This window comes from Salvelinus namaycush, chromosome 24 (assembly GCF_016432855.1).
Source record: "Salvelinus namaycush isolate Seneca chromosome 24, SaNama_1.0, whole genome shotgun sequence".
NCBI lineage: Eukaryota > Metazoa > Chordata > Actinopteri > Salmoniformes > Salmonidae > Salvelinus > Salvelinus namaycush.
Genome location: NC_052330.1, coordinates 37,611,503 through 37,623,131, shown reverse-complemented (window position 1 = coordinate 37,623,131; position 11,629 = coordinate 37,611,503). Strand labels below are relative to the sequence as shown.

General features: G+C 40.6%; 1 protein-coding gene across 1 annotated transcript; it reads right to left on the bottom strand.

Moving 5' to 3' along the window:
- Positions 1–3,126: 3,126 nt before the first annotated feature.
- On the bottom strand, positions 3,127–5,153 carry tcf21 (transcription factor 21). Its single transcript, XM_038962547.1, has 2 exons — positions 4,534–5,153; positions 3,127–3,617 (listed from the first exon to the last, which is right to left on the bottom strand). Exons 1-2 carry the CDS (start codon positions 4,975–4,977, stop codon positions 3,528–3,530), a joined length of 534 nt encoding a protein of 177 aa, XP_038818475.1. The 5' UTR covers positions 4,978–5,153; the 3' UTR covers positions 3,127–3,527.
- Between the last annotated feature and the right edge of the window lie 6,476 nt (positions 5,154–11,629).

Below are 11,629 nucleotides of genomic sequence, written 5' to 3'. Positions count from 1 at the left end.
GGCCCCTGCTATCTTACTAATGACCTACCTCCTCTCCTCCTCCCCCTCTCTCCTCCCCTGCATCATCTCTCTCTCAGGACCGAGTGGGCAGCTCCTCCGTGCAGCTGCGGCCTGAGTGTGAGTCGGCCAAGTTTATTTTTCTACCCGGTGGTCCTGTAAGGGTGACATGAGGGGAGGGGGGAGGGAGTGGAGTGCCACAGGCCCTGGTCAAAAGTAGGGCATTATATAGGGAATAGGGTGCTATAGGGCTCTTGTCTAAAGTAGTGCACTATAAATAGGGAATAGTGTGCCATAGAGCCCTGGTCTAAAGTAGTGCATTATATAGGGAATAGGGTGCTATAGGGCTCTTGTCTAAAGTAGTGCACTATAAATAGGGAATAGTGTGCCACAGGCCCTGGTCAAAAGTAGTGCATTATATAGGGAATAGGGTGCTATAGGGCTCTTGTCTAAAGTAGTGCACTATAAATAGGGAATAGTGTGCCATAGAGCCCTGGTCTAAAGTAGTGCACTATATAGGGAATAGGGTGCCATAGAGCCCTGGTCTAAAGTAGTGCACTATATAGGGAATAGGGTGCCATTTGGCACACACACCAGTGCACACACAACTTTTTCCACATTGTGTTGTTGTTACAGGCTAAAATTTAAATTTATTAAAAATATACTTATTTTTACACACGTTAACCCCATAATGTCAAAGTGGAATCATGTTTTTAGACATTTTTACAAATTAATAAAAAATGAAAAGCTGTAATGTCTTGAGTCAATAAGTATTCAACCCCTTTGTTATGTCCTAAGTAAGTTCAGGAGGAAAAATGTGCTTAACAAGTCACATAATAAGTTGCATGAACTCTGTGTGCAATTATAGTGTTTAATGGTTTTAAAATTGACTACCCCGTCTCTGTAGCTCACACATACAAATATCTGTCAGGTCCTTCAGTCGAGCAGTGAATTTCAAGCACAGATTTAACGACAAAGACCAGGGAGGTTTTCCAATTCCTCGCAAAGTAGAGCACCTATTGGTAGATGGGTAAAAAAAAAACTACAACTGACATTGAATATCCCTTTGAGCATGGTGAAGCTATTAATTAAACTTTGGATAGTCTATCAATACACCCCAGTCACTACAAATATGCAGGATTCCTTTTTAACTCAGTTGACAAAGAGGGATTTCACCATGAGGTCAACGGTGATTTTAAAACAGTTACAGAGTTTAAATGGCTGTGATAGGAGAAAACTGAGGATGGATCAACAACATTGTAGTTACTCCACAACTGACCTAAATGACAGAGTGAAAAGAAGGAAGTCTGTAAATGATACAAATATTCCAAAACATGCATCCTGTTTGCAACAAGGCACTAAAGTGATACTGCAAAAAAAAATGTGGCAAAGAAATACACGTTTTGTCCTGAATACAAAGATCTATGTTTGGGGCGAATCCAACACAACTCATCACTGAGTACCACTCTTCAAATGTTCTAGCATGGTGGTGGCTGCATCATGTTATGGGTACGCTTGTCATCAGTAGGGACTCAGGAGTTTTTTAGGATAAAAATAGAAAAGGAATAGAGTTTAGCACTCACAAAGTCCCAGAATAAAACCTGGTTCAGTTTCCACCAGACACTGGGAGACAAATCCATGTTTCAGCAGGACAATGACTGAAACACAAGCTCAAATATACACTGGAGGTACAAAAAAACGAAATTGAATGTTCCTGAGTGGCCTGGTTTTGATTTAAGTCGGCTTGAAAATCTCTGGCAAGACTTGAAAATGGCTGTCTAACAATGATCAACAACCAACTTGACAGAACTTGAAGAATTTAAAAAAAGAATAATGGGTAAATATTGTACAATCCAGGGTTTGCAAAGCTCTTTGAGACTTACCCAGAAAGACTGACAGCTCTTAGAGACTTACCCAGAAAGACTCACAGCTCTTAGAGACTTACCCAGAAAGACTGACAGCTGTAATCACTGACAAAAGTGATTATAACATATATTGACTAAGGCAATTTAATAATTGTCTAATCCCAAATATATTTGTGTTTTTATTTTCCAATATTAAAAAATTACATGTAATAAAAAAAAAATATTCCACTTTGATATTACATAATATTTTGAGTAAATCGTTGACAATTTTTTATTTTTTTTTTACAGTTCAATCAATTTTAATCCCACTTTGTAACACAACAAAATTTTGAAAAAGTATAAATGATGTGAATACTTTCGGCAGGCAACTGTATACAATCTGTCGAGGGAGGCTATGTGTGGGTCAACCCGCCTGTGGATCGCTACAATAACATGACACTAATAGATGGATGTGGGGGCTTGTTATTACACCATGCTCTGCTCTACTCTCCTCCTCTCTTCTCTCTTGTCTTCTCTTTCCTCTCCTATAATAATCTCTGTGTTTGCAGCTCAGGAGTGAAGGTGTGTGTGCCTGTTTGTGTGTCTGTTTTGCACAATGTAGCTGCATAGTGACACGGGGCTGTTGTTTGTGTGTGTGTGTTGTGCAATGTAGCTGCGCAGTGACACCGGGCTGTCCCAGACCGGGTTTATCCTCCCTGTCTCCCGCGCCAGGGTGAGCTGCTAGCTGCATAAATATCTGTCTTCCGTGTGTAAACAGTACTGTCATTAACCCGCCTGATATTAAACAAGGCGTCTGCATCTGGATTAAGCGCCGCGGGCACATTTTACTACTTTCAAAAAGGTTGACCTTCCAACCTACATGCCTATTCTCTTGCGACACTATTACCGACATTTATTCACGTCAGAAGGAAGAAAATTGCCATGGAATAATTGTATAAATGAAACACAGGCAGGCCCTAACCAAGGCGCAAACCATATCTTTGTTGTTTTTTAACGAGATAGTCTAGTAGGCTTATCCATTGTTTACTTTTGGAGATAAAGAAAAACAAATAAACCTGGACCAGTGGACACTTAGATTTGTTTTTCTCCCCCGGTGCTCGTTTCTAGAGTTTTGCGCTGTAATTTTGAGGGATTGGTGATAACCAGGGGTTGTAGGGTTAGCAGGAAAATAGCCTATAGCCTACAGTAACAACAAAAAAGTGTCCTGTAGAATTTAAATTCCTCTTTGTCAAATTCCAACACAAAGCACATTGGGGAAGAAAATTATGATGATGAATACATTTTATTCACATAAAATCTGGCTATTCAGATAGGATATTGAGACATTTTTCATGTGCACTTCCAACGCGGTGACTGACAACATCACCTGTAAAACAAATACTCGTGTGACAAAGTTTTTTTTTTAAAGCATTTTTAAGAGTTTAAAAAACGTATACAAAACACAATATGTCCTCGAACCAGCAAAGGCAACATGTGAACACTTTAAATATAAAATCCGCTTCTCTGTATGGGAACGCGTGAGAGAGCGTGCGCTCTCCCGGTATTCCCACTCATTATTTGGTTTAGGAGAGATGACGTGCATTTCTGTCCATCTGAAAAAGTCAAAAAAAATGTATCATGTCCATCCCTTGACGGTTAATGTTAATGTCATGTCCATCCGTTACATCATGAGGCGGTTGTTCCACACAACCGGGTGGTGTTGAGCATCTCTTTCAAATCATTCTCCGGTTTCCCGGCGACCATGAAGGGCCACGTCTGGAGAGAGAGAGAGACAGAGAGAGAGAGAGAGAGAGAGAGAGAAAGACAGGAAATTACAAATCAACTCACTGCGTGTTACAACAACAATGGTATAACAATATTTCCCCCCCAAAAAAGCTACATGTTTTTATTTAACACACAATAGCATTTTTAAACCTCATCCTCATTAGCATATCCATTTTTAGACTGGGTCAAGAAAACAACTTCACACAAAACATAAGGTTTATTTTTTTATCCTTGACATCTTTCAAGTTAACCTAACTTGTGAACATCATAATAATAGGCGTAAATGAATAAATAAAATATAGGCTCTGTATATATATTCGATATGTTTTCCTCTGTCTGCTGAACCTGAATAACATGGATAAACTAATGGTGACGTGTTTAAAGCAACACGGAACAATATATATATTTTTTAAAGCAGCCCTGTTGTGAAATGATGAATTGGGGGTAATAGTATTAATCAATTATTGTGTGAATGATATAGGCCATACAAAGGTGCTAGTGGGTGAACAATCAAATGCACCCCAGTCGCATAGGCTAGCTAACTCATAATAGTACCGTCCAAACAGAGTGATGGCCATTCTCCTTCACAAACTCAGCTGATCCGTTTGATTCACGACGATACTTTTGGATCACTTTTAATTGTATCAAGCTAGACTATTTATTAGTTGACTTTCTGTCTCTCTGAGACTTTTTATTTTATGTCAATAGTCAGGGAGTTTCTCCTGGTCACTGTGTTAGTTAAGTTAACTTCTGCTCTGATTGCTCTTTGGGGTTTAGGTTGAATAACCTATCTGTAAAGCGCTTTGCGAAAATTGCTGATGTAAACAAGGGTTAGGCCTACATTTAATTAAAACAACGGCGGTATAAAATACATGTGATTGATTTGAATTTGAGGTGTGTCTCTCACCAGGTTCACCGGGTGGATAAATCCGTTCTCGTATTTGTCGTTGGCGAGGATCTGCCGTAGATGGGCTATGTAGCTCGAGGCGAGGCGAAGTGTGTCCAGTTTGGAGAGCTTGGTGTCCGGCGGGACCCACGGTAAAGTCGTCTTCAAACGGGAAAACGCTTTGGATAGCACGCGCATCCTTGCCCTCTCCCGTGCGTTGGCCGCGTTCCTCTGTGGCTGCTTGCCGCCCCCATCGTGCGCCACGCCGTTCAGCGCGGTTTTCCTACTGGACCCTGTTTTCCGTTTCTTTCCCCGGGCTGATTTCTCGTTGGCCGAGCCGCCCTCGCAGTTCGAACTCTCCCCGGTGCTCTCGTTCGACGTACCGGAGTCTTTACCGGAAGAGCCGAACTTCAGGATGCCGTCCAGGAGCTCGTCGTCAACGTCGCTAAGCGACCCGGTGGACATGGTCGGTTGTCGGTTGGGGCGCGCGTCCTCAGCAGAACATGTGTGACACGGGACGGACCGTCGAGGACGGATTAGAGACTGGTGGAGCCTGAGGTGAGCGAGCTCTCCGGTGTGTCCTCCTACTCCTCGAGACCCAGGCTGTTCATGAACCGGAATTACGGACCGGAGGATGTGGAGTTAACTGTAAGCATGCGCCCTTACGGAACTGACCATTTATCTCTGTGACCGGGGGGCGTGACCGCGAGGCTAGGCGAGTCACGGGGAAGGGAGGAAGGGACCATGAGTGATGGGATGAACAATTCTACACAGTTTCAAACACAAACTTTTACAAGTGGATGCTATAGGCCTAGTGTATTAGCTGAACACGTAATAGCATGTTATTTTTAAACAGTTATTAAAAACACCAAAGGAGAAACAAATATGTCATTTTTTCTATCAGTGTAAAAACACAAAGACCACTGCAGCTGATTTTACATACGACCACTGCAGCTGATTTAACATACGACCACTGCAGCAGATACACGAGACGGCATCAACACTTGCTCTTTATCGTCCAATACTCATACCTTACCGATGACTTGCTATTTCAGCATTAAAGGGATACAAACTTCCCAGAATGATTTTCACTGAACGTATCTATTGGCACGTTTAATACAATATATTTCGCTGATAGCCTAACCGTGGGCCTACATTATTTATTTTAAAACTATGAAATAATAAAGTAAAGAGTTAAATATAGGATATTTTTAGGCTATAGTCTCTACGTGAATGCTCTTCATTCAACGAAACACAGGTGTTGTTTTTTTGTGACCTAAGAACATTTTTTTTTAAATGTTTCGGCTGTTTATAAATAAATATCCACTGCAATATGGATATATTGTAGACCATAAATTAATCAAGTAATTTTAAAAAATGGATTCGATGCATGTTACATCACCAAAAGGCCAAAATGATTAATTATTGTCTTATTTCCCGCTTGCGTTAAAATAGGTTAATCGGCCATTTCGATAACTCTGAATTGAAATTAACAGTTTGCTAATTTGGAATGTATTATTATTATAGTTATTATTATTATTATTATTAGACTATAAAAGTAGCCTATTGCTACATTTAAGCTCATATGCCTGCATTATGGACAACGATCCACGGTTTCTAAATGTTCCTTCTATAGCCTACAGCAGGTGTTTCCTGCTCACTGATCATATATGTAGTCTACATTACATTCCACATGATATACACCATACAGCGTCATGATATACACCATAATAGATTGACAATAGATAATAATGTCAGATTATGGATGCGTCCAAGCCCTGGTCCAAAATAGTGCATGCCGGGAATAAAGTGGCATTTTATCCACCGATTTTAGGGAGAACCTCGCGACTTTTCAGCACCACTGACTGCCCCTAAAATGGGGTAGCAGAACAAGGACAGGGAGGTCTCATGGGGGAGGGGGGGGGGGGGGGTCTCAGATGGCGCGCGCTGGCGCCTTCTGTCCCTTGGATGTAATAGATACCGGGGGATCCCCGGAACCCACGAAATCCCTGTTCGGCCTCAGACATCATTCCACACCGATTCCCCCCAAAATCCTCTACCGGTGGAGTCAAAACAACAGGCATTATGGGCCGCCGGATAAGTGGGGGACTAAGAGCATGTGGAGTCGAACGTAAACCAGACTGATGATGGGTAGAACTCAACGTGCAGGCAGGCTGCGACCTCGGGCATCATTCACTGTCCATTCTTCATAAACTGAAGTGGTCTCTCTCATCCTCTCGACCAATCAGTGCCTCTGATTTATTCATACTGTTGCAAATTGTTGTGGTTGTTGATTTTGTTCAAGGCTTTTGTTGAAATTGTGTGTGTGTGTGTGTGTGTGTGTGTGTGTGTGTGTGTGTGTGTGTGTGTGTGTGTGTGTGTGTGTGTGTGTGTGTGTGTGTGTGTGTGTCTGTGTCTGTGTGTGTCTGTGTCTCTGTGTGTGTCTGTGTCTGTGTGTGTCTGTGTCTGTGTCTGTGTCTGTGTGTGTGTGTGTGTGTTTGCGTGGATCCGTGTGTGTTACAGCAGAGGTGTGTGTATGAGCAAAAGTGGTGTGTCTCTAGGGATTTGACCTCTAACCCCTGTGTTCCGCCGTGACCTCTAACCTCTAACCCCGGTCTTCCACTGTGCAACCAAACAGCTCCACCATGTAACCTCTGAGATATGTAAACACATAACAACCGATAAACTATAAAAACACACACTATAGACAATGATTGCCATCCTAAATGACACCCTAACCTCTGTACACAGCGCACTACTTTTGATCAGGGCCCGTAGGACACTAAGTAGGGAATGTGGTGCCATTTGGGATGTAGCTCATCAGTTGAAGATGATGATGGAGAGAGAAGGGGATAAAGAACAGTTGGTAGAAAAGAGGAGCCGGGAAGGATACAGGAAGCAGGGTAGATGAAAGAAACATAGGGAAATAAAGGGCTGAGAGAGAGAGAGAAGAAGAGAAAAGAAAAGAGGGAGTTGAGAGAGAGAGAAGAAGAGAGAAGAAAAGAGGGAGTTGAGAGAGAGAAGAAGAGAGAAGAAAAGAGGGAGTTGAGAGAGAAGAAAAGAAAGAGGGAGTTGAGAGAGAGAGAGAAGAAGAGAGAAGAAAAGAGGGAGTTGAGAGAGAGAAGAAGAGAACAGAAAGAGGGAGTTGAGAGAGAGAGAGAAGAAGAAGCCGTGAAAGAGAGGAGAGAGAGGGGTAAAGATGGAGGGAGTGGGAATGAGGGAGAGAGACATAGAGCGAGCAAGAGACAGAGCCGAGAGAGAGAGAGAGAGAGGGATGGTAAGAATGGGAGGGGGAGAGACATAGAGCGAGCGAGAGCGAGGGAGGAATGTCTGGTGGGTGGGCTGAAAATCAAAGCTGTGTGATGAATATTAGAGTTAGTTAGATTGATGATCACCTCTGAGTTAGATACATCCACTGGGACAGACTGAAATAGCAGTCATGTAGTGTATGTTTGTGTGTGTGTGGCGAGAGGTGAATTGCAATTTAATTTCCTTGTATCTAATGCGTACTCTCTGTATTGAGTGTACCGTAGTATGTTATTTTAATTGTATTATTATACATTTTTGTTAGATGGTGGATCAGCTTTAATAGTGCAGATAGATTGTTAGGGGTGGATCAGCTTTAATACTGCAGATAGATTGTTAGATGGTGGATCAGCTTTAATACTGCAGATAGATTGTTAGATGGTGGATCAGCTTTAATACTGCAGATAGATTGTTAGATGGTGGATCAGCTTTAATAGTGCAGATAGATTGTTAGGGGGTGGATCAGCTTTAATACTGCAAATAGATTGTTAGGGGGTGGACCAGCTTTAATACTGCAGATAGATTGTTAGGGGGTGGATCAGCTTTAATACTGCAGATAGATTGTTAGGGGGTGGATCAGCTTTAATACTGCAGATAGATTGTTAGATGGTGGATCAGCTTTAATACTGCAGATAGATTGTAGCTTCTATCAATGTAATTGTCTGCATCATTTCTAATCCCCCATATAGTTTTTTGTAAATATACAGTACCAGTCAAAAGTGTGGACACATCTACTCATTCAAGGGTTTTTCTTTATTTTTTACTACTTTCTACATTGTAGAATAATAGTGAAAACATCAAAACTATGAAATAACACATATGGAATCATGTAGTAACCAAAAAAGTGTTAAACAAATTAAAATATATTTTTGTATTTGAGATTCTTCAAAGTAGCCACCCTTTGCCTTGATGACAGCTTTGCACACTCTTGGCATTCGCTCAAACCAGCTTCATGTATAAAACATTCTATTCTATATTTCAAATATATAATATACTTTGATTTGTTTAACACTTTTTTGGTTACTACATGATTCCATATTTGTTATTTCATAGTTTTGACGTCTTCACTACTCAGAGTGCTTCTCGCAGCTATCAAATAGATAAACCCAGAGGACAAATAAATAAATAAAATAAATAATCCTTCTAGTGTGTGTGTGTGTGTGTGTGTGTGTGTGTGTGTGTGTGCGTGCGTGTGCGTGCGTGTGTACAGTCAGGTCACACCAGATCCATTGCAGTATTCGACGTTCGTCCATGTCCCCAGGATGTCAATATTCGTATTTGTAATTATTTGTATTTATTTTTATTATTTAGCTGTTGACTCTTCCTAGGCTCCGGAAAAATTAAGGCACTTATACAATTATAAAAACATTACAATACATTCATAACAGATTTCACAACACACTGTGTGTCCTCAGGCCCCTACCAGCCACTAGGGGCAACGATGAGCATTACGTTCTAGTAGGTTTGGGTTATGCTAGGTTGTTATGGGCAGGGATGGCGGATGGCCGTAAGCATCTGCCTCTGATTCTGAAGGTTGCATGTTTGAATCCAGCGATAGAAAGTTGTTTTTGGTATGTTTGTTTTAAGCCCAAACATTTACCCGAACATCAACCATTCTGAGGTAATGCATAAACTTAACCTTAAACACTATCGAAATTTGACGTTTGGAACAAGTTTTACGAAATTTGATGTTTGGATACATTTTCGAAATTTGACGTTTGAGAACCATGGAAGAACGTCTAATTCTAACATGAGACTTTGAGAGCTTGTAGGCCAAACCTTAGCCCCTACCTTAACCTTAGCCCTTACCTTAACCTTAGCCCTTACTTTAACCTGTTTGGCGTGCAAGCCCGACGTCGGTACACTTATGACAACAGCCAGCTCAAAGTGCAGGGCGCGAAATTCAAAATATATTTTTTTTAAATATTTAACTTTCACACATTAACAAGTCCAAGACACCAGATGAAAGGTACACATCTTGTGAATCAAGCCAACATGTCCGATTTTTTAAATGTTTTACAGGGAAGACACAATATGTAAATCTATTAGCTAACCACGTTAGCAAAAGACACCACTATTTTTACTCCATCAGTTTTTTACTACATCAGTAGCTATCACAAATTCGACCAAATAAAGATATAAATAGCCACTAACCAAGAAACAACTTCATCAGATGACAGTCTGATAACATATTTATTGTATAGCATATGTTTTGTTAGAAAAATGTGCATATTTCAGGTATAAATCATAGTTTACATTGCAGCTACAGTCAGAAATTGCACCGAAAGCAGACAGAAAAATTACAGACACCAACGCCAAATAACTAAATACTCATCATAAAACATTTCTGAAAAATACATAGTGTACAGCAATTGAAAGACAGGCATCTTGTGATTCCAGACAATATTTCCGATTTATCAAGTGTTTTACAGCGAAAACACAATATAGCGTTATATTAGCTTAGCACAATAGCAAACATAACAACAGCATTGATTCAAGGCAAAAATAGCTATAACGTATAAACCACCAAAATATATTAATTGTTTCACTAACCTTCTCAGAATTCTTCAGATGACAGTCCTGTAACATCATATTACACAATGCATATAGAGTTTGTTCGAAAATGTGCATATTTAGCGGCACAAATCGTGCTTAGACAATGAGAATAGTGTCCATAACGTCAAGCAATCTGTCCGGCGCCATCTTGTAAAGGCACCTTTTCTTATCGAATACTATTCATAAACTTGACTAAAAAAATACAGGTTGGACAGCAATTGAAAGACAAATTAGTTCTTAATGCAATCGCTGAATTACATTTTTAAAATTAACCTTACTGCGCAATACAGGCTGCGATAACGCAAGGCTACACTGCAGGAAATGGCGTCTTATGCATTTGACATTTTTCAACAGAACAATGAATTATCAGCATAAATAGTTCTTACTTTTAGATGAACTCCCATCAGAATCTTGGGAAATGTGTCCTTTGTCCAAAAGAATCGTTGCTAGGTTGGAGAACGTCGTCTTCAACGTTGCAATTAGCTGTAAACAATAGCCATGTGGGCCAGAGATACCCAACTTCCTAAAACGTCACGAAAATAAATACCCGAAAATCGCAATATACTGACATAAACTGATATAATTCGGTTTAAAATAACAACATTACGATGTCTTCAACACCTATATCGAATAAAAACAGAGCCGGATATATCTAGGAGCTAATACGGGAGCTTCTAAAATGACATGCCAAGACCCTTCCTGCGTCAGAGCGAAGAGTGGAAAGATGGGACACTTCGGTTCCAAGCAATTTATAACCTTTGGGACCTACGTAGAAACTCCATTTCAACTCTCCCTATTCGCTGACACCCAGTGGAAGGCGTATGCAGTGCATCTCAACCAATAGAGGACAGGCAAATTAATACACAGCTCTCAGAACAGCCAGCAAAATTCTGCATTCTGACATACACATAGGAAAATTGCTCTAAGTCCAGTTCTGTTTCACCCACAGATATAATTCAAACGGTTTTAGAAACTAGAGAGTGTTTTCTATCCAATAGTAATAATAATATGCATATTGTACGAGCAAGAATTGAGTACGAGGCCTTTTTGAAATGGGCACCTTTTATCTGGCTACTCAATACTGCCCCTTGAGCCCAAAGAGGTTAACCGTTTGGAATGATTGACTAAACTTACCTGTTAAAACTGGATGTTTATGGACAAACGCTGAATACTGCAGTCAGACCGGCCCTGATATCTTGTTGGTGTGTGTTAGTGTGCGTTTCGGTATGTGTGTGTGAGTGTGTATGTACTGTGT

What these genes read in the sequence shown, in the direction of transcription:
- tcf21 (XM_038962547.1), bottom strand. Translation starts at nt 4,977, where the DNA reads ATGTCCACCGGGTCGCTTAGCGACGTTGACGACGAGCTCCTGGACGGC. An exon ending in TTATCCACCCGGTGAACCTG is followed by an intron (nt 3,618 to 4,533) that starts GTGAGAGACACA and finishes CTCTCTCTCCAG; the next exon opens with ACGTGGCCCTTCATGGTCGC.